This window comes from Leuciscus leuciscus (assembly GCF_965113295.1).
Source record: "Leuciscus leuciscus genome assembly, chromosome: 21".
NCBI classification, from domain to species: domain Eukaryota; kingdom Metazoa; phylum Chordata; class Actinopteri; order Cypriniformes; family Leuciscidae; genus Leuciscus; species Leuciscus leuciscus.
This window is the reverse complement of record NC_138745.1, coordinates 36,542,253-36,566,978: the sequence shown is the minus strand read 5'-3', so window position 1 is coordinate 36,566,978 and position 24,726 is coordinate 36,542,253. Positions and strand designations below refer to the sequence as shown.

Sequence of the window (24,726 nt, the reverse complement as noted above, 5' to 3'; positions counted from 1 at the left end):
AGATTTTTTTAAATAATTAATATGATGGTGCACAATGAACAAAAGTGACTGTGACAATATCAGTTTTCACACAAAACCACTGTGTATAGAATGAAGACCGGGGCTAGTTGTCACAAAGTGAATATTGCAATATTTATGAATTGCACAAAACGCGTGTTTTGGTTGTTTTCAAACATCTAGAATAATGTTTGTGAGATAAAAAGACAAGACGAGAGTCAACATTATCATGAGAATAGATGGAATTGTGTTCTCACCACAAGTGTTTCAGGTTGGGGCAAGTTGTCACATGCATTTTAACTTTTAACTAAGCAAGTGGCTTGTTTACAATTTCTTTAGGCCAAAAACAATGGTTTGACATCTTCAGCTTCCCCATTTTTGTGGTTTCATGAGTTTCATTATTGTTTTACTGTCCAAATTCAATTACAAGGCCTTTAATAGGCTGTTTAATGTTAGTTTCCCACTGTGACAACATGCCCCGCTATTGATTACATTTCTTTCTGCAGGCGGTGATGATGAAAATTTGAGCTTTTCGTTTAAAGAAACTGACTTCACTCAGGCAAAACGTGTGACAACTAGCCCCAGTCTCCCATATTATATAATGTCTGTAACTGTTGATTTGAATTGAACAGTTCAGAAAGATCCATCAAAGATAATTAGTCCATTTGCCAGAGTTTTGCTTCAAACTGTCAGCTTTTCCCACAAAACGTTACTTAGAAAGAGACGTTTCCACAGGTGAGTGAGTTTGTGCAATTAATTTTCCCTAATTACCTGTCAGCATTTTTCTGAAGGAGCAAACGACACGTCACAGGGTGAATACAGAGCAAATAGTTTTACATACATCTGCATTTCAAACAACACCAGATCAGCACAGCATACATTAACACAATCCTCACTAGCACATATCTGTTCTTGAATAATTTAATACATTCACAGTTTCTCTTGTGCTTAAATGAATGCATTTAATGTGTGATGGACATATCTGGAGCATGCACCGGCTTATGAAAGGACATTCATTGTTAACTCTCCAAACCCAAAGGAGATTTTCAGTGCAACAAAAGTGGATTGTGATTTATACTTTAAAAAAAAGCACCGTACACGTCAAAGCACGTCATGGCAGTAGCTCATATATGAACCATGCAAGTCAAGTGAACAGGATGAATATGATTTTTTTGGGCAAAGTATTCCTGCGATTGTCAAATCATGCAGGCTGTAATTTGATCAAATAAATATATGCACTGCAGGTTTTATAGAGAAGCGCGTCACTTTGTGTATTTACACGCGTGCAGCTCATGATGTGAAATTATGACAAGAATATATGACAAATATATAAAAAAGATCAAATTGTGACATATTAAGTCATAATTAGGAAATAAAAAAAGCCCCCCCCCCCCAAAAAAATCATAATTATGAAAAAAATTGAAACTGTAAATTATTAGATTAATAAATAACAATTTTGGGGAAAAAAAAAAATCCTAATTATGAGATTAAAAAGGCATAATTATGACGTAAAATGTCATGTTATTATGGCAAAAAAGTCATAATTATAAGATAAGTTTCAAAATTATGACATACTAATTCATAATTATGAGATAAAAAGTTGGATTTGTCTTTTTTCTTTTGTTATAATTTTGATAGTCTTTTTTTGGGTCAAAATTATTAGCATAACTCTGAGATGAAGAGTTGAAATTATGACATCAAATGCCAAAAATGTTAATCATATTATAATCATGACCAAATTATAATGAGAAGCATTAAGGGCTCGATGTGGTTTTCCACAGTGTTTAACATTTGAAAATAAAGAACTTTAGACAGCCATTAATATTAGTACTGTAAAATAAAATTATGTTTCATAAAATATTACAATAATAGTTAAATATTATTATTAATATTAATAGTATCATAATTATAATAGTAATTCTTTTTATCAGAATTATAATATTCTTTTTATTTTTCTTACTAGATGCAGTGAAATATCACAATAGTAATATTTGTTATTTTTTATATTTTTATTAAGTATTAATAATAATAATTATATTGATATTGTCACAGTTTGTTTTCATTAGTCACATGTTTTCCTTTGTTCAGTTTTCCTGCCACTCCTTTGTTACCATGGTCACCATTATGAGTTCATTTGGTTCAGCTGTGTTTGATTAATCATCCTCATATGTGTTTGCTTTATAAGTTGTTCCCTCACATCCATTCTCTGTCCGATCATCACTGTTATGTTAAGTGTGTGTATGCAACACTATGTAATATTTTTTACCTTAAAATAATGTTTCCAAAATCCTTTCAGTGAAAGGCACTTATGTCTCCACTTTGCGGTCCTTTATCGGCTATAACCGCACTATGCAAGTTTGCCAGATCGGGTCGCGTTTCTGTAGTTCTAATGAGACATAAGAAAACTACAAATTTGACTTGCGAATTTGACTTTGAGTTTTTCTTAGTTTCTGATGACGCAATACATCATACTTTCGTGAAATCATGCAACATACTCTAACTTGTCTGTGGACATCGTTCATTCCAAAGAAGGTGCTGGATAAACAGCGAGCGTGCGACGGTAGGCTAAATTATTTACAACAATGGTAATGGACAATTCCGCTTCCAACCTGTAGGGGGACCGAAGAGGAAAAGTTCCTTAGTGTTGCTTTAAGTGTGTGTTCTCTACATTTCAAGGATGACTGTTTTGAGAACAAATCCCAGTATGATGCAAAAAAACGTTTGCTTAAAGATCAGGCCGTGCCGACTATTCTGGGCCCAACAACGACGCCGCAAACTATAAGTAATGTATTTCATCTTAAAACTAACTTTTAGCCAATGACGTTAGCCAATCATAACAGTGGGCGTTAACTCTGAACTCTTAAAAGGGAAACGCCCCCAAAACAGACTGTCTGAATCAGAGGATGCGAAACAGGGGGGGGAAAGGTCATAAATCACTCAAATTTAAAAGTTTTTTTGTCCAAAAAACTGTAGTAATACTATAATTGCACCTAAGGGAACATAATAAAACAAAAACAAAAACCATGTCATGACCCCTTTAAGTGTGTGTGGATCAACCTGTTTGCCCAACCTGATCTCACGACCAATTCGTAACAATTTAACAAGGTGGCTAATTCGTACGAATTCATACGACCTCACTCGTATGAATTAGTACGAATTTTGGTAAATCGTACATATTTTACGAATTGCCCAACTCGTATGAATTCATACGAATGACCTACCCCTGACCCCGCCCCTAAACCTACCAATCACGTGGGTTTAGACAAATCGTACAAATTCGTACGAGTGAGGTCGTACGAATTCATACGAATTAGCCACATTTTTATCACTCGTACGAATTGGTCGTGAGATAGTGTTGGTTTGCCTGTCTTGGAAAAACGTTGTATTTGAAATGATCGTCGTCTTCGTCTGCCTTCCTGCACCCCACCTGACACATATTGATATATATATATATATTTTTTTTTTTAATCGCCCAACCTCTGCAGCCATATAAACAAGCCTAGCAAAACTGGAGCTTTTTTTTTTGTTTGTTTGTTTTTGTTTTGTTTTTCTTTCATAAAAAATGGCAATGGTGTTTTGTGTCGCAGTGTTTTTTTTTTTTCAGTCCAGATCCTCGAGCACCAGCTCATCCTGCTGTTCTCCGGTGCAGAAATCTCTCCTGTCGTTCCCCTGAGCGTTAGCCACGTCTCCGTCCGCAAACACGCGGTTGTGTTTCCAGGTGCCGTTGCGTCTCGGCTCCTTCACAACACACACACCCAACCGGAACGCCGCCTGGAACCCGCGCCGGAAGTTCTCGTTGAAGTATCCGTACACCACGGGGTTCACGCTGCTGTTGAAGAATGCTAGCCAGTGCGCGAACGGGAAGATGTACACGGCCACCAGGTCTAGCTGCGCGGGTGATAGATTCCCATAATCCGTTAGCATCATGAGGATCCAGAGCGGGAGCCAGGACACGGTGAACAGCAGCGCCACCATTAGCAACATGTTCACCACCCGAAGCTTCCGGCGGAAAACCCTGCGGCTCTCGTCCTCCGCGCGCGCGTCGCGGATGGAGGCGGGAGACTTGACTAGCTTGACGGCGATGCGCGTGTACATGATGACGATGAGCGTGACCGGAGCCAGGTAGATGTGTGAGAACAGGACCGTGGTGTAGATCTTCCTCATGCTACGCTCGGGCCAGGCCTCCCAGCAGGTGAACAGCGGGTACGTGATGTTGTCCCGGTCCACCATGTAGTGCATGAAGTCCTGGGAGACGGTTAGTGTGACGGCGGAGGGACACATGATGGCGATGGCTAATGCCCAGATGAAGGCAATGCTAATGATGGCTTGGCGCTGCGTTAGCTTACGCTGGAACGGATACACGATGCAACGGAACCTAGGAGGAAGAAGAGGAGGTTATCGGAGCGGTTAACCTTTATAAGTTAGGTTAACCCCTTTATTAATCCCTCAAGGGGCAATTAAATTAGGGCAGTGGTATCACATCACAAGCTAAAAACAAACGTACATTCACATCTACATATTACAACATTCCAATACACCTGTAATGCCCTTTTCACAAGATGTAAAATAAATCAGTGTATGTGAAGTTTTAGCTCCAAATACCCCACTGATATTTTTATATAACATGTTAAAATTGTCACTTTTTGAGGGTGAGCAAAAACGCACCGTTTTGTGTCTGTCCCTTCACATGCAAATGAGCTGCTGCTCCCGGCACAGGGGGCGGAGCTTCAACAGCTTGTGTAATTTTACCTCACACAGACAACAAACCAGTACTGAGAAAATTGCATGTAGATTTTGTGATTTGAGGACAATTTTTTTATATATTTTTTGCTTTTATTTAGATGCAGAAATAGATGATAAAACAATAATAGACCTGATTTTAGAAGCTTAAATAATCTGATGCACAATCTGTTTTTATTATTTTACAGACAAAAAGCAAAGTGAGCTGATCGACTGATTATAAAACCCGAGCTCACACACACTGACTCGTGCATGTTGAGGAAAGCCAGCAGGTCAGACTGAACCTGGCAATTTCTGCTTCTATGTACAATACGTGCGAGACAGTCGGCAAACAGACTGAGCGTCGCCGTCTGAGAACGAGTCTCTGAAAATTACTGCTTTGTTCAAAACAAAAGACTGTAACAAAAAACAATGTGAAAAATCTGTGAAATCCTTGATGTTTGTCAAGCTGTGTGTGTGTCTATTTTACAGACGCTCTCACTGTGAGACCAGCTGTCATCATATACTTTAAAGAACTGTTTTGACTTCCTTTCTTCTGTTCGACACAATGGAAATGTTCATCTGTTGTTCCTCTCTGAACAATGCCATTACATTGTGAACACGTCTGTCAATCAATGTCTAAACACAAGTTTTATATTGCTGTAGTTGATTTTGCAAGTCTTCTGAAGTCACATGATAGCTGAATGTTTTTGCGTTTCACAGAAGAAAGAGAGTCAAGAGAGAAAAATTTCACATTTACTGTTTGTGAAACTAGCACCACTTTTGAAGGTCAGTAAAGAACGCCAGAAGGATTAATTGGCTTAATCTTCAAAGAGGTCATATTGCGGCCTTGATAAAGTCTTGTTGTTGTTTTGAGGCTCTACTAAAAAAGGCTCTACTAAAAAAAACATATATATATATATATTTTCCTGTAAATTCTCGCTTATCGGGCTTATGCTACTCTGAATAATGCCTGAACTTTGTATTTTGAGCACTTCTTGCGTTGTTTTTTGCCTCTTCACGATGACTTGCTTAATTTAGTCCCAAATTGTAAGTCGCTTTGGACAAAAGCGTCTGCTAAATGACTAAATGTAAATGTAAATGTACTAGAACAGGTTTTCCTGCTTGAATGTTGATTATTCTCCTCATATTCTCCATTGTTGCGGCTCCTCTCTTCCCAGTCTGTCAGTAACGCTCCGTTTACTTCCTGTCTCTATGAAGCCCCTCCTTCTGAAAAGCACACTGTACTCTGATTGGTCGGCTGGAGCAGTGTGTTGTGATTGGTCGAGCGCTTCAAGCGTGTTTGGGAAATGTCCCGTCCCTTACCATAACCACCAGTTTCAACACACTACTAATTACAGACCGGTTTGATTCTCCCTTTTCTGTCATAAATACTAGTATCCTCAACAAAGAAATGGAATCTGCAAGGATTTCCAGTCCGGATTTAGACCGTATCATAGTACTAAGACTGCTCTCATTAGAGTTACAAATGATTTATTCTTATCGTCCGATCGTGGTTGTATCTCTGTATTAGTGTTACTGGACTTTAATGCTGAATTTGATACCATCGACCACAACATTCTTTTGATTAGACTCTAAAATCATGTTGGCATTAGTGGAATTGCATTGGCATGGTTCAAATGGTTATCAAATGGTTATCTGACCGTCAATTTATAGCAGTAAATGAAGAAGTGTCATAGTATTCACAAGTTCAGTATGGAGTGCCCCAAGGCTCAGTACTAGGACCGTTTCTGTTCACTCTGTACATGCTACCTGACGTTAGTTTTCACTGTTATGCTGATGATACTCAGCTCTACATTTCTTCACGCCCCTACGAAACATAACAATTCACAAAATTAACAGAATGCATTGTTGATATAAAAAATTGGATGATTTGTAATTTCCTAATACTAAATTCTGAAAAAAAGAGAGATTCTAATTATTGGACCAAAAACCTCTGCACATAATAACCCAGAAACACTTGAAGAGGGAACATATCACACCTGTGTTAGCAACCCTTCATTGGTTACCTGTTTAATTCAGAGTTGATTTTAAGGTTTTAGTATTTGTATTTAAAGCACTTCATGGTTTTGCCCCCACTTATATTTCAGATCTCCTCTATTTCTACTCTCCCGAGAGAATGCTCAGATCCTCCACCCAGCTATTATTGATTATCCAAGGGTGACCGGGCTTTCTCAGTTCTTGGTCCAAAGCTCTAAATATATCCATATTTAAATAATCTCTTAAAACATAATTTTTCCCCAGGCTTATGCGTAATCTGATTACACTTTTAGTTTTAATTGTTTTATTTGCTTGATGATGTTTTGTATTACATCTATTATTTTCATAATATTTTTCTTCTGATATATTTATTAGTATTTAAATGTTATTGTATGATGATGATATTTTGTTATGTCTGTTGTGCATCACTTTGGTCAGCATTCATGTTGTTTTAAGGTGCTATCTCTTCGTCGTTAGTTAGGAACACGTGTGTGTGTGTGTGTGTGTGTGTGTGTGTGTGTGTGTGTGTGTGTGTGTGTGTGTGTGTGTGTGTGTGTGTGTGTGTGTGTGTGTGTGTGTGTGTGTGTGTGTGTGTGTGTGTGCGTGCTCTTTGATACCAATCTTTCATTTGAAAGTCACGTTTCTAGCATCTGTAAAACCGTATTCTTCCCTCTTAAAAATATATCTAAATTACGACATATGCTCTCAATGTAAAATGCGGAACAGTTAGTTCATGTGTTCATATGTTCATTATTGTAATGCTCTACTGGGTGGTTGCCCTGCACGCTTAATAAACAAACCCCAGTTGGTCCAAAACGCAGCCAGAACCAGGAAGTATGACCACATTAGCCCGGTTCTGTCAACACTGCACTGCACTACACTGCACCTATTAAACATTGCATGCATTTTAAAATCTTGCTGATTATGTACAAAGCACTAAATGGTTTAGCTCCCCAGTACTTGAGCGAGCTCTTAACGCATTATAGTCCTTCACGTCTAAATTCTGGCCAATTGATAATACCTAGAATATCAAATGTACTGGTTTTGCATGAAGAGTAGTAGTAGATGAGCAGATAAGCTTGCGTCTTTACAGGTGTGAAGGTCACAAACATTGAGTTTCATCCTGAAGAGGGTGTTTGTAATCCCATGTGAAGTGCAGGCAGGGTGAGAGTTATTAACCTTTCCACTGCGATCGCCACCAGCGTGAAGACAGACGCCGAGACTGAAGCTCCCTGGACGAGTCCACTCATTTTACAGATCACTACATCAAACGGCCAACCTGTGCCAGAGATGATGACAGGCAGAGAGAGAAGAGCACTTTATGTACAGCTCAAAGAAAACCCATTTCTACACCTCAAAACAACCTGTTTGTGGGAGGAATTCATAAAATTTTATTTGAAGCAGAGAAAAATGACAAGTGTAGTGTATATTTACTTACATATACACTGTATACTACTATATGTTTCTACTTCTCGTGATGAAACTGTATTTAAAATGCAACAAGCTTTCCTGTGGCTCAAACAGTAGAGCGTTGGCGCTTGCAACGCCAAGGTCATGGGTTCGATTCCCAGGGAGAGCAAGAACTGATAAGAATGTAAATGTGTACCTTGAAATGCAATGGATAAAAGCGTCTGCCAAATGCATAAATGTAATGCAACAAATCAGCCGGCATAGGGTTGCTTTACACAACACATGGTCTTGTATGCAAATTATGAACAACAAAGGATTTAAATCTGAGTCAACAGTATGTAATTATGACAGCATGCACACAAACACTGGACACATGTAGATCTTGTTATAACATGCTGAGCGTCTGAAGTGACTCAGTTCCTGCTGTTGACACCGTCTACAGTAAGAGCATAAAGACCCTGAGCTGTTAACGGCTTTAAAAGCCCTACATTACATTTACTTCAGCTTTTCTCTCTCCTGCATTTTCCTAACCTTGACAGTATGAATGCATGAAAACATTATGCAACTGTCACCAGAATCCCGCACAGGTACGAGCCGCTGGAACCTGCCGGACTAACAGCTCTTCCCTCGCACTTTGCGATAAATGTCTGATATTTACTGCAAAGACTCCAGATAAGTGATGAGGAAAAAAGGTGCATTTCTACTTCAGAACGCAGATGCATCAGGGCAAACTGTGCCAGTCATGAAGGTTTGTGTGTTTGAATCAAAGGAATCATTCAATACCTGGAGCACAAACACTGTAGGACGACACACACACACACACACACACACACACACACACACACACACACACACACACACACAACTTTAACACTTTGTGCTAGAGTTTTAATCACTATCAGAACTAGCAGATACTTGCATAAAATGCATATAAATATCATTATCTGCCAATAATATGTCTTAGAAAGATGATGTTTAAATGCTTAGTTTTATGATCAAAGCTCTGTAGTTTTAAAACATATAATGCAATGCAATACAATGATTGAGAGATCATCTAATAAACCTTCCTTAAAAGCCTAATGATCATATTTGAAACTCATGATTTTGCTATAAAATTATGTCTGGATAATCAAGTTAAAAGCTATAATAATCAAAGCTATGTTGCTTCAGTCCAGTAAGTGTCCGTCTTGAAATATGACTAATAATATCAAAGTTATTCTTACATTTACCTTGTATCAGAGCAGATTTGACAGCAGAAAGACGTGAAGCACGAGCTGAAGGAGGACGTCTGTACAATTAAACTAAAGATAAAAGTCTAACCTATCAGTCAGAGACAGAAGAACTGGAGGAGATTGTGTGTGACAGGAAAGTTTTGATCATTTAGAGTTCGATAGCATGAAAAAGCATAAAAAAATGGACTCTTGTACTATAGAGTGATGAGTCACATGACACCTACGGCTCAGGTGATTGGCTGAGAGCTCATGAAGATGGCAGCATGGAGTTTGCATGTGAAGGACTGAAAGAAAACCTTCATGTACCTGTGATCAGGTTGTCCACCAGCGTGATGGGAAGGCATAAGATGCCCACTAACAGGTCGCTGATGGCCAGGTTGAGTATGAAGATGTTGGTGACGGTTCGCATCTGCCGGTTTTTCAGCACGATGAAACACACCAGGAGGTTTCCCAGCATGCACAGCGAGAAGATGAGCACGTAGGCCAGGATGAAGACGGTGGCCACCGCGAGCGAATGCTGGTAATACGGTAAGAGCGTGATGTTTCTGCTGTCGTTGAAGAGCGCGGTGTGGTTAGCGCTGATGTTCTCGGAGTAAAGCACGTTGAAATCCATCGCTGAGAGAGTTTCCAAATCTAAGGCAGAAAACAGAGATCAGTGTGACTCTCGCAGGAATCTTTCTGAATGTTTTTTGGCTTGTACGAACATCTAAAGATACTAAAATCAAGATGCATTTACTTGAGTTGCAAAATGACAAGATGTTTACTGATGTTTAGCCAAAAACATTCAGCCAAAGGGGTCGGAAGAATGAACCTTACCTTTTGAATTAAGATTATTTCTTCTGATCCCATTGGCTGATTTGTTCTCGTTTTAGAAAATAATTTTCTTTGCACTTTTTGTCATGTTCTCATTTGTAATCGTGGCATTAAATAATGCATTAAACGGAGCCATTAGTGTGGTTTACTCATGTTAGTCACTTGATCTGCAATATCTAAATGTAGCTGCAAGATGTGGTCAGAGAGCCAGAAACTGAAGGCAAATTGTTTAAATTGCTTTTAATGTGATGCACTTTGAACTTTATGCCAAGTTTCAGAGGTTATGAGCATGTGACATTAATTTTAACTCATCAAACTCTGATGGTGACGTGTGATCGTCAACCAGTGGATCTCTGAGCTGAGTGAGTGAGTGGAGGCGGGGCTCATTTGCATATTCATAGAACCGCGTATACTTAATGAGGCAAGGGTGTCGAGTTACATTCAAGATATTTTAAGGCATGAAGACATTTTTTTCAAGGAAAAAACGCTTAAATATGTAAATTTGTTGATCAGAGATGAGTTTTAAGGGATACAATTATTTACAGGGGGACTTTAAAAAAGCAGAGTCGAGGATTTTTGAAGTTATAAGCAAATTTGCATGATATTGTTACACTTAAGTTTTACATTTTATTACATGAAACAAATTTTATTCTGTATAACCTAATGACTATAAAGAAGGTCATATACTGTATTTTGCTTTATAATATTATATATAATATAGGCTAGTTTTTCAAGTCATTGCACTAATCACAAACGAATCAATAAATAAACTTTCATTGTAAGTCATGAAGTCAATCTGAGAGGATAAAGGATTAATGTTAATATCAGTTCCTTTCCGAGTATCTCTGTCGCTCAAAAGATTAAATAAAGTCTCTGTGTTTTAGGAATGGGCGTTCGGTTTACATTCGAGAGAAACTGAGGAGATTTGTTAATAGGGATGAAAATGAGTCAAGTGAAAACCTTTCTCTGATAATCGCCACTTTGCAAAAGCAAAGCATTCGGGTACTTTTCTAGTCTCAATAGTGGTTTTACCAAATGGAAAAGGATCATAAAAGACTAAATAAGTGCCTCGAATCCTAGAGTAAAAAAAAACATAATCCTGTTCATCAAAAAACAGTGATTAGACATTCATCATTTACATTAAATGTTTTTAGACAGAGATCAATTTTAAGGTAGAATTTAGTGCAATGCAGCAAAGAATAAACTTGTTTTACTATTAAAAGACTACAATCAATGTTGGTGCCTTTAAAATAGTAGTATTTATTTTAAAAATAGGTCATTTGTGTGATTGAGTTTTTTTTTTTTAAAGTCTTGCTACTGCATAATTCAGTATAAAACAGTGCTGAACTTTGCCAAAAAAAAGATTGGCAAATAATATAAAGATAAATTTTTTTTTTTTTTTTTTTATGTTATAATAGTAATTTTCTATGAATTAACTCCATGAAAAAAAAAAAAAGAAGATCTTCTTTAAAATAAATTTTACAAATTATGGTCCCATTTTATATAGAAATAAGGGGTGTTATGTCCATTGGTCGTATCTTTTAAACTCCATTGTTGATTCGAATAGCAAACAACTCTCTCTTTTAAAAATGGTGGTTGAAATAAAATGCCGCGTAAACTCGACCAATCAGCATGTCCAGCGCCCAAGTCCCTCCCCTGATGGTTCCTGAACTTTGAAAAAGTAGTACCTCGCCGGCAGGGACTTTCAGAGGGGGAAATATTTACCCAGAACTTGCTTTAGACTCTGATTCCTGGGGTGATAATGATAAAAGACCGTAGAAATGCTACAGTGAAAACTGTTAATTGGCTGACAGAAAGTTTCTGTACTATATACGGTGAATAACTGTGATAAATCGAACCGTAGATTGACATTCCCACAATTCCCTGCATGACACTTCACATTTGATGTATTGTTGTTGAAATTACTAGTTTTTTTCACCCCTTATGAGTTTCTATCCCGAGGCTTTTGGCCTCATCTTGTGCTATTGCAGACGAGCTTGTTATGTGCAGTGTTTTGGCGTATAATAATGTTTGATCTTCAGCTTTTTCTGCCAGGGTTTGTAGTTGTATCTGATAAACCGCTCTAGACTTCAGCATGTCAGCATCTCCAGCATGAATGAGATCTACTTCCCGCAGCGAGCACACGGTGTTCCCTAAATGAGTTTAATAGCTAGAACTGAGTGGCAGTGAGTGCTCTGTGTGTCGTCTATTTAGTGTTGATCAGAGAGCGACCCGTTCCAGCCTCGACTGCAGAGGCTTCTTCTTCTTCTTCTTCTTCTTGCTTTTTTACGGCGGATCGCAGACAGATATGTGCATTACCGCCACCTATCTAGGAAATGGACCGACTGCAGAGGCTCATCGCAAGCTTAGCTTATGTGCGCCGAACTTTTTGTTATTGTACGGAGGGAACGGATATGATTTGGAAATAATAAATCACTGTCACGAGTGCCGGTGAGCAGGTTAATCTGGCTTCTGTGTCAATGAGCAATGTTGCACTCCTACTCTACTAATTACTCTTTGTCATGGGAACCATTAGTGTCTCACCCATTGCTTCTTGCTCTCAGAAACATGTTGATCTCTGCTGATTGAGGAGACGCAGCGTGTCTCGTCTCTGCATCTGCTAATCCTGCTAGTTAAATGTCCTCTTTAAGAGGCAGTGGTTTCTGAGAAACGCTGTTGATATTTGACAAATCACCGAAACAAACACAAAACTGCTGTCAATAATCTTCCAGTCATGTGATTAAACTGATCAGAGCAGATGATGAAGCTCAAACTGTACAATATTTGAAAACACCAAAACAAACACAAAAGGACACACCCTTATCTTGATAGCTCCGCCCCCAAATTCACGAAGACATGCGACTCAGGCTCCTCCCCCCTCATGAGTGGACACGCCCCTTACTGTTGATTGGCTACATGTGACTCATGCTCCTCCCCCCTCATGAGGACACGCCCCTTACTGCTGATTGGCTACGTGCGACTCAGGCTCCTCCCCCCTCATGAGTGGACACACCCCCTTACTGCTGATTGGCTACATGCGACTCAGGCTCCTCCACCCTCATGAGTGGAAACTCCCCTTAATGCTGATTGGCTACATGTGACTCATGCTCCTCCCCCCTCATGAGTGGACACGCCCCTTACTGCTGATTGGCTACAAGTGTTTTTCGTTGCTCGGTCTGATCCATTTCTCAGAAATCGCGAACTGCACCTTTAATGATAGTGATTCTCTGTTAATTTCATCAGATTATCACAGATGATGCATGTTAGACAAAAACAAGCTTCCAACCTCATTAGAATCGATTAATACAACTTTTTAATGTCGCCTGTCAGAACATCTGACGCTTCAGAGATGAAGGAGGGAATCTGCCTCTCTCTCTTCTCTCTATAACGGCCCTCAGTAATATTCCAGTCATGTGATTAAACTGAGCAGGTTTGATGATCATAACTCTTTCATTGATGTTGGCTTTACTCAGTTTTAGTGGAAACATGATCTTCAGGGTGAATATGAGCTTTGCTGCAGTTGTTCTGTGTTATTCAGACACGATCCGTCTAGTGTTCGACGGTCCCTATGACATATTCTTCTTCACTGATGAAGTCTTGCTTTGTGTTCACAGTCATAATCATAAAAGAGTGTTGTTATTAAAAACACAACAATTGAGCGGTTAAGCTTACAGATGCTCTTATGATTTGCTCTTTTCACACACAGCTTGAACTAAACACTGCAGAAAACCACTGATACAGATCAATATGAACAACAAAAAGATAATCGCAATGTTATTGTTAAGTCATAAAATTGCCTTTTCACTGCAATACAGCGGCACTCTTTGTCAGGTATCATATTGTCCTCTGGTTTTATTTTATCAACATAATTCAGTCATATTTTATATTTCTTTTGATTCTTTGTCTCAATTAAATTAAACCGCAGTATATGTCACACTGCTATATGTATGCATTCTTCATCCGGGTGGATGACATGACATTTCAGGCTGTGTTCATGATGTGACTTAACTTGAAACATTAAATAAGATTAAATAAATGTGTGATTTTTATGAGCTCATAATAATTGAGACAAACTTTGCATTTAATTTCATAACTAGCCTGCAATAAAGCGAAAACATGATGATCAGTGATGCATCTAAATTGTGCACTTTTCCTTATACATTACGTATCATTTTTCACTTGAAATATTGATGCTGAATAATCACAAAGAGTCTTGACTGGAGAGCACTGAATGGTTGCCATAATTATATACTCTATGGTATGACTGTGGTAGTTTCATGTTATTTGTTTGATAGTACTTTACTGAATGAGATCAATGTATATATGTTTAGAGGTTACTGTCCCTGTTTTACCACTAAAGCCACTGCTTGTACAACCAAACTTACTTATAAGATAAATTAACATACATTGCATTTAGTAATGTATTGCATACATAATGCATTTAAATCAAGCATAGATTTAACTTTAATAGTCAATAAATATTACATAATATTGATAATAAATACATTTTAACGTTAATAGCAAATAATAAAAAAGTGTAATTAATAATATATATTTATTATTAATTTTAATATTTTTAATATATATTTATTATTTTCATTATATTTTGTTCATTTTCATTAACATGGTTTGTGCTTAACCATGCAAAAGGTTTGCAAGTTGGTCTCATGTGATGTTTGCTTGCTTTCGGATAGTTGTATGATGAAAGTTATTTACAGATTCTATTATGAAAGTTAGAAATATGATATAATGAAAAAGTTCTTACCTTGTAAAGTGTGCGGATCCTGAATCTGTTGATGTGAAGTGACACATCAGCACTGAATGCATGCACTTATTAATTACCATCACATGCTAATGAGTTTCCCGGGCACATGCGAAGTGCTGGAATAACAGATCAAATGTCGATGCTTCAGATATGAAAACATAACTCACATTCCTGCTCGGATGCGCGCACCGCACTGCGCGCGACTGAGAGAGAGAGAGAGAGAGAGAGAGAGAGAGAGAGAGGGGGGGGGGGGGGCGGTCACACTTGAGTTGAGCTCCAGATAAATTGCAAGAAAAAAAAAGATTTGTTTGCCAGCAAGCTAAAGAAAAAAGATTATTCAAAATACAACAACATCTAGACAACGCTAAATTAATCCGCTATCTTAGCGCCATCTACTGTTCTAGAAGAGGAAGTTCAGCTGCATTTGTGAGAAAGTCGAGCCGAGAGATCTCATAAAAAGCCAAGTGTCTCACAATCATAACAGACAGATATGCATTTGTATGCACTAGATTTGGTATTTGTTCAAAGGTTACATGCAATTTGTAGGATGGTTTGTATTTATTTGTGAAATATTATCTAAGCTCATTTATTTAGATTTGTAAAACACAATACATATTTGTTACTTCATTGCATTTTCGCTCAAAGTTGATTGCCATTTGCACAGGTACAGGTACATTGGAATTCTTGTGCGTTTCTCAGAGTCAGCTTTCAAATAAATAAATAAAAATATAGGCCTATATATATTTAAAGGTAGAAAGAAAATGGGCCTTTGTTCTTGCACACTGCGTTCTGTTTGTTTGCGAGTCGAGGTTTCCTTTACAAAGCGGATCGAGTTTGTTTGCAAAATGCCGGATTTGTTTGTTTAATTATGGCACAATATTAACTCCATAGTGGCTGATCACAGGATAACCCTCTGCAGAAGAGGACATTCATGTTGGAAAGGATAACATCAGGAAACAAACAACAACTATAAGAAAAAATTGCAGGAAAAGAGAGGTAAAGACATTTTAAATAGACAGTGCTATTTATCTCTCTTTGGACTTTTTCTTGATTTTTATTTGAAAGAACAGCACAGAAAAACATGTTTGCACATTCTGGACACAACTGGAATTTTAAAGAAATCAGTGAAAGTCATATTTTCCCCATTTTTGGCTTATTCATTTTTACCGATTTTATGTCTTCACTGAGTGATGATAAACAAAACAATTCAAAACAGTGGCAGTTATTTCAGTTGATTGTTTACATTCTGAATCAATGATTGGCCAGCGCATCACCTTGGCCCGGCTCTGAGCTCTCCAATCATCCTGGCCCCGCCCCTTCAGCTCTGCACTCTCCAATCATCTTGGCCCCGCCCCTTCAGCTCTGAGCTCTCCAATCATCCTGGCCCCGCCCCTTCAGCTTTACGCTCTCCAATCATCTTGGCCACGCCCCTTCAGCTCTGCGCTCTCCAATCATCTTGGCCCCGCCCCTTCAGCGCTGCGCTCTCCAATCATCCTGGCCCCGCCCCTTCAGCTTTACGCTCTCCAATCATCTTGGCCACGCCCCTTCAGCTCTGCGCTCTCCAATCATCTTGGCCCCGCCCCTTCAGCTCTGCGCTCTCCAATCATCTTGGCCCCGCCCCTTCAGCTCTGCGCTCTCCAATCATCTTGGCCCCGCCCCTTCAGCTCTGCGCTCTCCAATCATCTTGGCCCCGCCCCTTCAGCTCTGCGCCCTCCAATCATCTTGGCCCCGCCCCTTCAGCTCTGCGCTCCCCAGGCTGAGCTCAGAGCAGACTCAAGCCGACGAAGGAAAGCCTGAAACACTGTTTGCTGAACAACAAGACCACAGTGCCATGAACACCTGCTCTTACACTGAACACAGCCCTTTACGGCACACTGCCTTCTGTCAGCATCTCACCTTTACCAAGAAAAGAGGAATTGGTAAAGGCAGACAGATCTTAGCCTCATCATATGTATGACCACGTATATAGCCTATATATATTATGTGGCTTTCTTATTCAGACTGTCTGCAAAATTACAAAAGAGAAAAATATTTTAAAACAGAAATTAAAGAAATGAATGATTCTGTAGATCAAAAAAAAAAAAAAAACTTTCTGGAACGTCTATAAAAAAAACTCCTAGAAAAACCTAAGTTAGAGATGTCACTCCAGAATAGCACAATAACAATTTGGAAATCTTACTTTGAAAATCTGTATCAAAAAATGTAACCGGCAGACCTTAACCAACCTCAGAGTAAAATAAAGAAAACACTAGTCAAAGTATCTTTATTTGTCTCCCCAAGGAAAAATTTGCTAGAAGACTAGTGTGTGTGTGTGTGTGTGTGTGTGTGTGTGTAAAGAGCAGATCCTGCAGCACAGCACTATAGCTATATGTGTGTGTGTGTGTGTGTGTGTGTCTGTGTGTGTAAAGAGCAGATCCTGCAGCACAGCACTATAGCTATATGTGTGTGTGTGTGTGTGTGTGTCTGTGTGTTTAAAGAGCAGGTCCTGCAGCACAGCACTTTCAAGAGAGAGACGGGGAGGTTGCCGCTTGCTTTACACACACACACACACACACACACACACACACACACACACACACACACACACACACACACACACACACACACACACACACACACACACACACACACACACACACACACACACACACACACACACACACACACACACACACACACACACACACACACACACACACACACACACACACACACACACACACACACATATAGCTATACCAACACGGAAGTGAGTTAAACTGCAATTCGTTGACTGGCCGCTTGAGGCTGGCTGCACAAGTGAGTCAAATCTGTATCTCCCCCATGTTAAAATCACCAACTTTACAGCAGAAAAAAACATGTTTACAGCCTGGATCTCTATGTGGCTTTGGTCTATACAGCTAATGTTGCCCTTCATGACAACTGTGAGGGGGGTGAATTTTTTTATAACTCATCCGTTTAGTTGATTAATATTTAAAGTTCTGCATAATTAAGGGTGTGTCCACTTGAGTGACAGGTAGATTGCCGCTGATGTCAATGCTAGCCGTTTGTGTGTTGTTACTAGTCGTCACTTCACCTCAGCAAATTTTAGCTGCTGAACTTGCCATCTCTGCAGTGTTTGTGCTTTTTTCGGGATTATTTCATACAATTTAATACACCCATTACTTTAATACACCCATTACTTCGCCCACGGCTTAGGATTCCGTCGCTGTCGTCAAGTATCGTTCGAGAGAACAACCAGCGCTGTATTTCAGTTGTTTTCCTCTGTGAACATGCACTAATGGATGTCTGACAATGTCATTGCTTTTTGGAGTTTTCAGATTTAAAAACATCAATAAAGGCTCTTTTGTTCTGCTCTCACGGAACAGATAGATTATAATATGTTTATGTTCCGTCAGATGAAATCCTGCAGGTGTCGGCGCTTTCTCCGTCATGCTATAAATGCACATCCATGAATGAGCGCAGATTTTCTAACGCATTTACTTGAACTTCATACGCAACATATCTATGGTTTAACCCATTTGAGAGGTGGCCAAAATCAGAATTTAAAATGGACTGAATAAGCTCTCTACGAACTTGACGAGCGATGCCGCGCTGACGGACCATAGACTAAAAAAAGAGTGACTGACATGTATGCTCATAAATCACTGTCACACTCTCTCAGAGTAATATTAAGTTACTGCATAATACATTTTCAACTAGCAGAATAGTACAAAATTGACTTTACATCATGAACTGTCACTTTAGCGCGAGGCCCTGTGCAGTCGCAGACTTGGTACTGTCAGTAGCATAAGCTAACTCGATCACGTCGAGCTAGGTGGGCGTGATTTCAGATAGCCAGGCTCCTCAGGCTCTTTGCCCATTTTCTGTTATCCGGGAGTGACGCAAGGCCAAGATGGCGACGGCCGGCTCCGCCCACTTTAGGCTTCAAAAATGCTCTTCAGAAACACTACGGGTGACGTCACGGACACTACGTCTATATTTTTTTACAGTCTATGGTGTAAAGAGCAGGTCCTGCAGCACAGCACTATAGCTATATATGTGTGTGTGTGTGTGTCTGTGTGTGTGTCTGTGTCTGTGTGTCTGTGTGTGTGTGTGTGTGTGTGTGTGTGTGTGTGTGTGTGTGTGTGTGTGTGTGTCTGTCTGTGTGTGTGTGTGTCTGTGTCTGTGTCTGTGTCTGTGTGTCTGTGTCTGTGTCTGTGTCTGTGTCTGTGTCTGTGTCTGTGTGTGTGTGTGTGTGTGTGTGTGTGTGTGTGTGTGTGTGTGTGTGTCTGTGTGTGTGTGTGTGTGTGTGTGTGTGTGTGTGTGGGGTGTTTCTCCTGTAGTTCGAGTCTTTCATGCATGACTCAGGATGAACGATGAGTCTCGCTCTGACAGAATCCTCAGACCCGCTGTTCTCCAGAGACACTGAGACCTGACCGGCATATCGACACTCTTTCTGTTTCATCACATTCGTTCATATAAAAAACATCATGTGCACTGAACACTGTAGCACACACACATCTCAGAGACGTCTTTCAGTGTGTGTGTGTGTGTGTGTGTGTGTGTGTGTGTGTGTGTCATCTGAGACGTGTTTGCTCATCTGCAATAGACATTTCCTGTCAGATCTTAAATAGAAAACATCATGTATGCGACAAAACTGACTATTTAAAGATGTTTATGAGATGTGTATAGATCGTGCTGGGTTTAAAATGCTGGGTTGTTTTAACCCAATTTTGGGTCAAATATGGACAAACCCAGACGTTGCATTACATTTTTAAATAGCATTTTTAATCCAACGTTTGGGTTTGTCCATATTTGACCCAAAATTGGGTTAAAACAACCCAGCATGGGTTACAGACGTGCATGTCTGCGGCTTTCGTCTCAATCCGTGTGATTTCTGTGCTAATGATGATAAACAAGAGTCTGAGTCTCCAACCGAGGTCAAACATTAAGAGAGGAATATGAATTTTAAAGAGGATAAAGCGAGACCTGCCACGGGAACTTAACTGGATTTATCACCGCATTCAGACACATGTGACATTTAGCCGTATGATCTTTATATGCTTGTCATGATCATACTTTAATCCTTCGTCTGCATTTGATGTTTCGTGAACGGGGAATCAATCACAGCTAAATATAAAGCTTTATTTTCACAGCGTTTCACAGCGATATCAACCATTTTTGGTTCCCCAAAGAAACTCCCAGTGATCAGCTCTTCAAAGATCCATGTTTTATCTCGGATGTTAAAGGTTCATCATGGAACCATCGATGCCAATAGAGTGCATTCACATTTTCAGCGGCGTTGGTTCCGGAAGTATTTTTTTTTTCCATTCATTTTCCCCATGTGGATTAAAAAAAAAAAGTCTTTGTTAAAGCGTTATTTTGCCATGAAGCAACGAGGTGAATCACAACACTGTAGACGTTTGATTTGGTTTGAAAATCGGACAAAAAGACAAAACTGTGAACTTTTAACGCTTAAGTTGAGGAAAAGAACTGCAGGCTGAGCATTGAGAGCAGCATAATTGAATTAAAAACAATATTCATTTAAAAATGTTGATTATATTTCAAGTTTATTGTAAAACCTATTTTGTAAAAAGTATTTTTGAGTATCTCAATTACGTAACTCTCAGTGTTTCATTGAGTGGGCGGAGCTAAAGAGCTGTTTTGATTGTGGCGACTCTCTGATTGGTCGAATTTTCAGTACAGCATCATGGGTAATGTAGTTTTTCCACCACAAATTCTGCTTTTAAAAACGTATATTTTAAGAATAAGCTCAAATAATGTGGGCTGACGATTAATAGCATTGATTAACAACCTCGTATAGCTCACAGTAGAGCTGACTTTAAAGGTTTATAAGTTATCGTTCAAAATCAATTTTGAAAATGAATTTAAGTCAGAGTGTATAATTCAGAAAGTGTGACCGGGTTCATTTATATAGTTAACTAAAACTAAAACCACAAAAAAATTTCTTTACGTTTCATTTCATTACTTGAAATACTTTAACTGGGAGGAAAAATAAATAAAAACACACACACACACACGCACAAAAAGTTTTATTTATTTTTATTTATTTAACATTTTTATTTAATCTTGATACTAAAGTACATAATACAGATAAAAAAAACACAAAAAAAAACTGACATAAAACATTTTAAAACCATAAAAATGACAAAATTAAACTTTAACTAAAATGAAAAGGAAAATGCGAAACATAAAAATAACAACCTTTCAAAAATATTAATAAAATCTCCATAATTACCCTGTTGTGTGTGTGAGAGAGAATCAGAGAATGTAATATCTGGTCAAGTGATGATGACTAAGAGTAATTTCCAAGAAAACAATAATTACATTCATGGATTCATGCAGCGAGAGGACATTAGTTTGTGGTGTTTGACCTTTAACGAACGACAGTAATTAAGCAGCTGGTCAATGTGATGTGTGTCTCAATGACTGATGCTCAGAATCACTTTAGGCTTTCGGTCTAGTCTGTGTCTGTGACACTGAATGCACAAACACACATTTCTTTCTATTCAGTTATGTACATCAGGGTTTTATATTACATTTAATTTAGTTAAATTAATGTTTATGGCATTTTTCAAATTTTTGTGTTCTAGCATGTTGGTGTTTAGTGTCTTTATATTACTCTTAACTTTCTTGAGGAAAATTTGCTAGTGATGAGTTCTGATTGGTCATGTGACTCTAATCACCGCTGTGATTGGTGGTTATCAGTGTATTACAATGATACAACACAGATACTAGCACTCCAATAGGTTGGTAAAATAACATTATATCAGATAATGAAATACGTTTTTTTAATGTAAATTTAATTTAAGTCTGTAAAACCTAAAGGTGCTACCGTATTTTTTACGGTAGATTTCTGGCAACCAGCTGGCCGTTTTTTTGTTTTAGAGTTTTTTTTTTACAGTGCACGTCATCATTTCATATGTTAGTATTATACACTCTAAAAAATGCTTTGGGTTGTTTTAACCCAATTTTGGGTCAAATATGGACCAACCCAAACGTTGGGTTAAAAATGCAATTTAAAAATGTAACCCAAAGGCTGGGTTTGTCCAATTTTAAATTGCATTTTTAACCCAACATTGGGTTAGTCCATATTTGACCCAAAATCGGGTTAAAACAACCCAGCATTTTTTAGAGTGAACATACTGTCATTGTATTATTCAAGGTAACATGGGTCTCCATCAATGGTCAGATTTTTCATCACGTGTTTATCCTGGTGTCCAGATGAGTGTGTTTGTAAGGAGCCGAGCGGGAGTGTGTTTGTAGGGAGCCGAGCGGGAGTGTGTTTGTAAGGAGTCGAGCGGGAGCGTGTTTGTAGGGAGCCGAGCGGGAGTGTGTTTGTAAGGAGCCGAGCGGGAGTGTGTTTGTAAGGAGCCGAGCGGGAGTGTGTTTGTAAGGAGTCGAGCAGGAGTGTGTTTGTAGGGAGCCGAGCAGGAGTGTGTTTGTAGGGAGTCGAGCAGAAGTGTGTTTGTAAGGAGCTGAGCGGGAGTGTGTTTGTAGGGAGTCGAGCAGAAGTGTGTTTGTAAGGAGCCGAGCAGGAGTGTGTTTGTAGGGAGCCGAGCAGAAGTGTGTTTGTAAGGAGCCGAGCGGGAGTGTGTTTGTAGGGAGTCGAGCAGAAGTGTGTTTGTAAGGAGCCGAGCGGGAGTGTGTTTGTAGGGAGTCGAGCAGGAGTGTGTTTGTAAGGAGCCGAGCAGGAGTGTGTTTGTAGGGAGCCGAGCAGGAGTGTGTTTGTAAGGAGCCGAGCGGGAGTGTGTTTGTAGGGAGTCGAGCAGGAGTGTGTTTGTAAGGAGTCGAGCAGGAGTGTGTTTGTAAGGAGCTGAGCGGGAGTGTGTTTGTAGGGAGTCGAGCAGAAGTGTGTTTGTAAGGAGCTGAGCGGGAGTGTGTTTGTAGGGAGTCGAGCAGAAGTGTGTTTGTAAGGAGTCGAGCAGGAGTGTGTTTGTAGGGAGTCGAGCAGGAGTGTGTTTGTAGGGAGTCGAGCGGGAGTGTGTTTGTAAGGAGTCGAGCAGGAGTGTGTTTGTAGGGAGTCGAGCGGAAGTGTGTTTGTAAGGAGCCGAGCAGGAGTGTGTTTGTAAGGAGTCGAGCAGAAGTGTGTTTGTAGGGAGTCGAGCAGGAGTGTGTTTGTAAGGAGTCGAGCAGGAGTGTGTTTGTAGGGAGCCGAGCGGGAGTGTGTTTGTAAGGAGCCGAGCGGGAGTGTGTTTGTAAGGAGCTGAGCGGGAGTGTGTTTGTAAGGAGCCGAGCGGGAGTGTGTTTGTAGGGAGTCGAGCAGAAGTGTGTTTGTAAGGAGTCGAGCAGGAGTGTGTTTGTAGGGAGCCGAGCGGGAGTGTGTTTGTAAGGAGCCGAGCGGGAGTGTGTTTGTAAGGAGCTGAGCGGGAGTGTGTTTGTAAGGAGTCGAGCAGGAGTGTGTTTGTAAGGAGCCGAGCGGGAGTGTGTTTGTAAGGAGCCGAGCGGGAGTGTGTTTGTAGGGAGTCGAGCAGAAGTGTGTTTGTAAGGAGCCGAGCAGGAGTGTGTTTGTAGGGAGTCGAGCAGAAGTGTGTTTGTAAGGAGCCGAGCGGGAGTGTGTTTGTAGGGAGTCGAGCAGGAGTGTGTTTGTAAGGAGTCGAGCAGGAGTGTGTTTGTAAGGAGCTGAGCAGGAGTGTGTTTGTAGGGAGTCGAGCGGGAGTGTGTTTGTAAGGAGTCGAGCGGGAGTGTGTTTGTAAGGAGCCGAGCGGGAGTGTGTTTGTAGGGAGTCGAGCAGAAGTGTGTTTGTAAGGAGCCGAGCAGGAGTGTGTTTGTAGGGAGTCGAGCAGAAGTGTGTTTGTAAGGAGCCGAGCGGGAGTGTGTTTGTAGGGAGTCGAGCAGGAGTGTGTTTGTAAGAAGTCGAGCAGGAGTGTGTTTGTAAGGAGTCGAGCAGAAGTGTGTTTGTAAGGAGCCGAGCAGGAGTGTGTTTGTAGGGAGTCGAGCAGAAGTGTGTTTGTAAGGAGCCGAGCGGGAGTGTGTTTGTAGGGAGTCGAGCAGGAGTGTGTTTGTAAGGAGTCGAGCGGGAGTGTGTTTGTAGGGAGTCGAGCAGGAGTGTGTTTGTAAGGAGTCGAGCAGGAGTGTGTTTGTAAGGAGCTGAGCGGGAGTGTGTTTGCGATGAGAGCGTCATATTTTCGCCTCACAGAAAATATGGTGCAAATGTGCTGTAAAATATGGTTACACTTTATTTTACAGTTTTCTTGTTACATATGTTACATGTACTTACCATAGTAATAACAGTAAATTATGCATAATTATATGCAACTAACCCTCAACCAAATCCTAATCCTACCCTAACCCTATAGTAAGTACATGTAGATGCTTAATAATACTCAGTACTTCAATATATAATTACACTGTAACAATGACACCTTAAAATAAAGTGTAACCTAAAATATTTATCTGCAGCATATCTTATTATGAAGGAACAAAACAATGGAGTGAATCATTGTAATTATCACTGTATGAGATGAATAAGTGCATGAAAATTGGTATAAACACCAAGTCTGAATAATGAGGGTAAACTGAATTGTATTGGAAATATTTTCACGTTTGTACATATTTGCTTTTCATCTCGAACTATGAAGGGAGTGTCGACCTCTCTGTTTTAGTGCGAATCAATGTGTTTTGCATTACAAATCATGTATTCAGTGTTCACAGCCCTTCATATTAGAAATATTAAATATGCTTTCTCTCAGCGAACAATAGCTGTAATCAACACAGAGTTCCCATAATCAACAGATGCAGCGATAACCATAATGACTGACTCCCTCGTGTATGAATCACTATGGT

General features: G+C 39.7%; 1 protein-coding gene across 1 annotated transcript; it reads right to left on the bottom strand.

Annotated features, from left to right (window-relative positions):
• Positions 1 to 3,474: 3,474 nt before the first annotated feature.
• On the bottom strand, positions 3,475 to 15,076 carry LOC309485547 (neuropeptide FF receptor 1). Its single transcript, XM_082152459.1, has 4 exons — positions 14,938 to 15,076; positions 9,666 to 9,992; positions 7,897 to 7,996; positions 3,475 to 4,372 (listed from the first exon to the last, which is right to left on the bottom strand). Exons 2-4 carry the CDS (start codon positions 9,970 to 9,972, stop codon positions 3,598 to 3,600), a joined length of 1,182 nt encoding a protein of 393 aa, XP_082008585.1. The 5' UTR covers positions 9,973 to 9,992; positions 14,938 to 15,076; the 3' UTR covers positions 3,475 to 3,597.
• Between the last annotated feature and the right edge of the window lie 9,650 nt (positions 15,077 to 24,726).

Excerpts from the sequence above, each read along its gene's own strand:
- LOC309485547 (XM_082152459.1), bottom strand. The coding sequence starts at position 9,972 with ATGGATTTCAACGTGCTTTACTCCGAGAACATCAGCGCTAACCACACC. Across the intron at positions 7,997-9,665 it reads GGTGGACAACCTGATCACAG|GTTGGCCGTTTGATGTAGTG; the intron begins GTACATGAAGGT and ends TCTCTGGCACAG. Across the intron at positions 4,373-7,896 it reads GTGGCGATCGCAGTGGAAAG|GTTCCGTTGCATCGTGTATC; the intron begins GTTAATAACTCT and ends TCTTCCTCCTAG.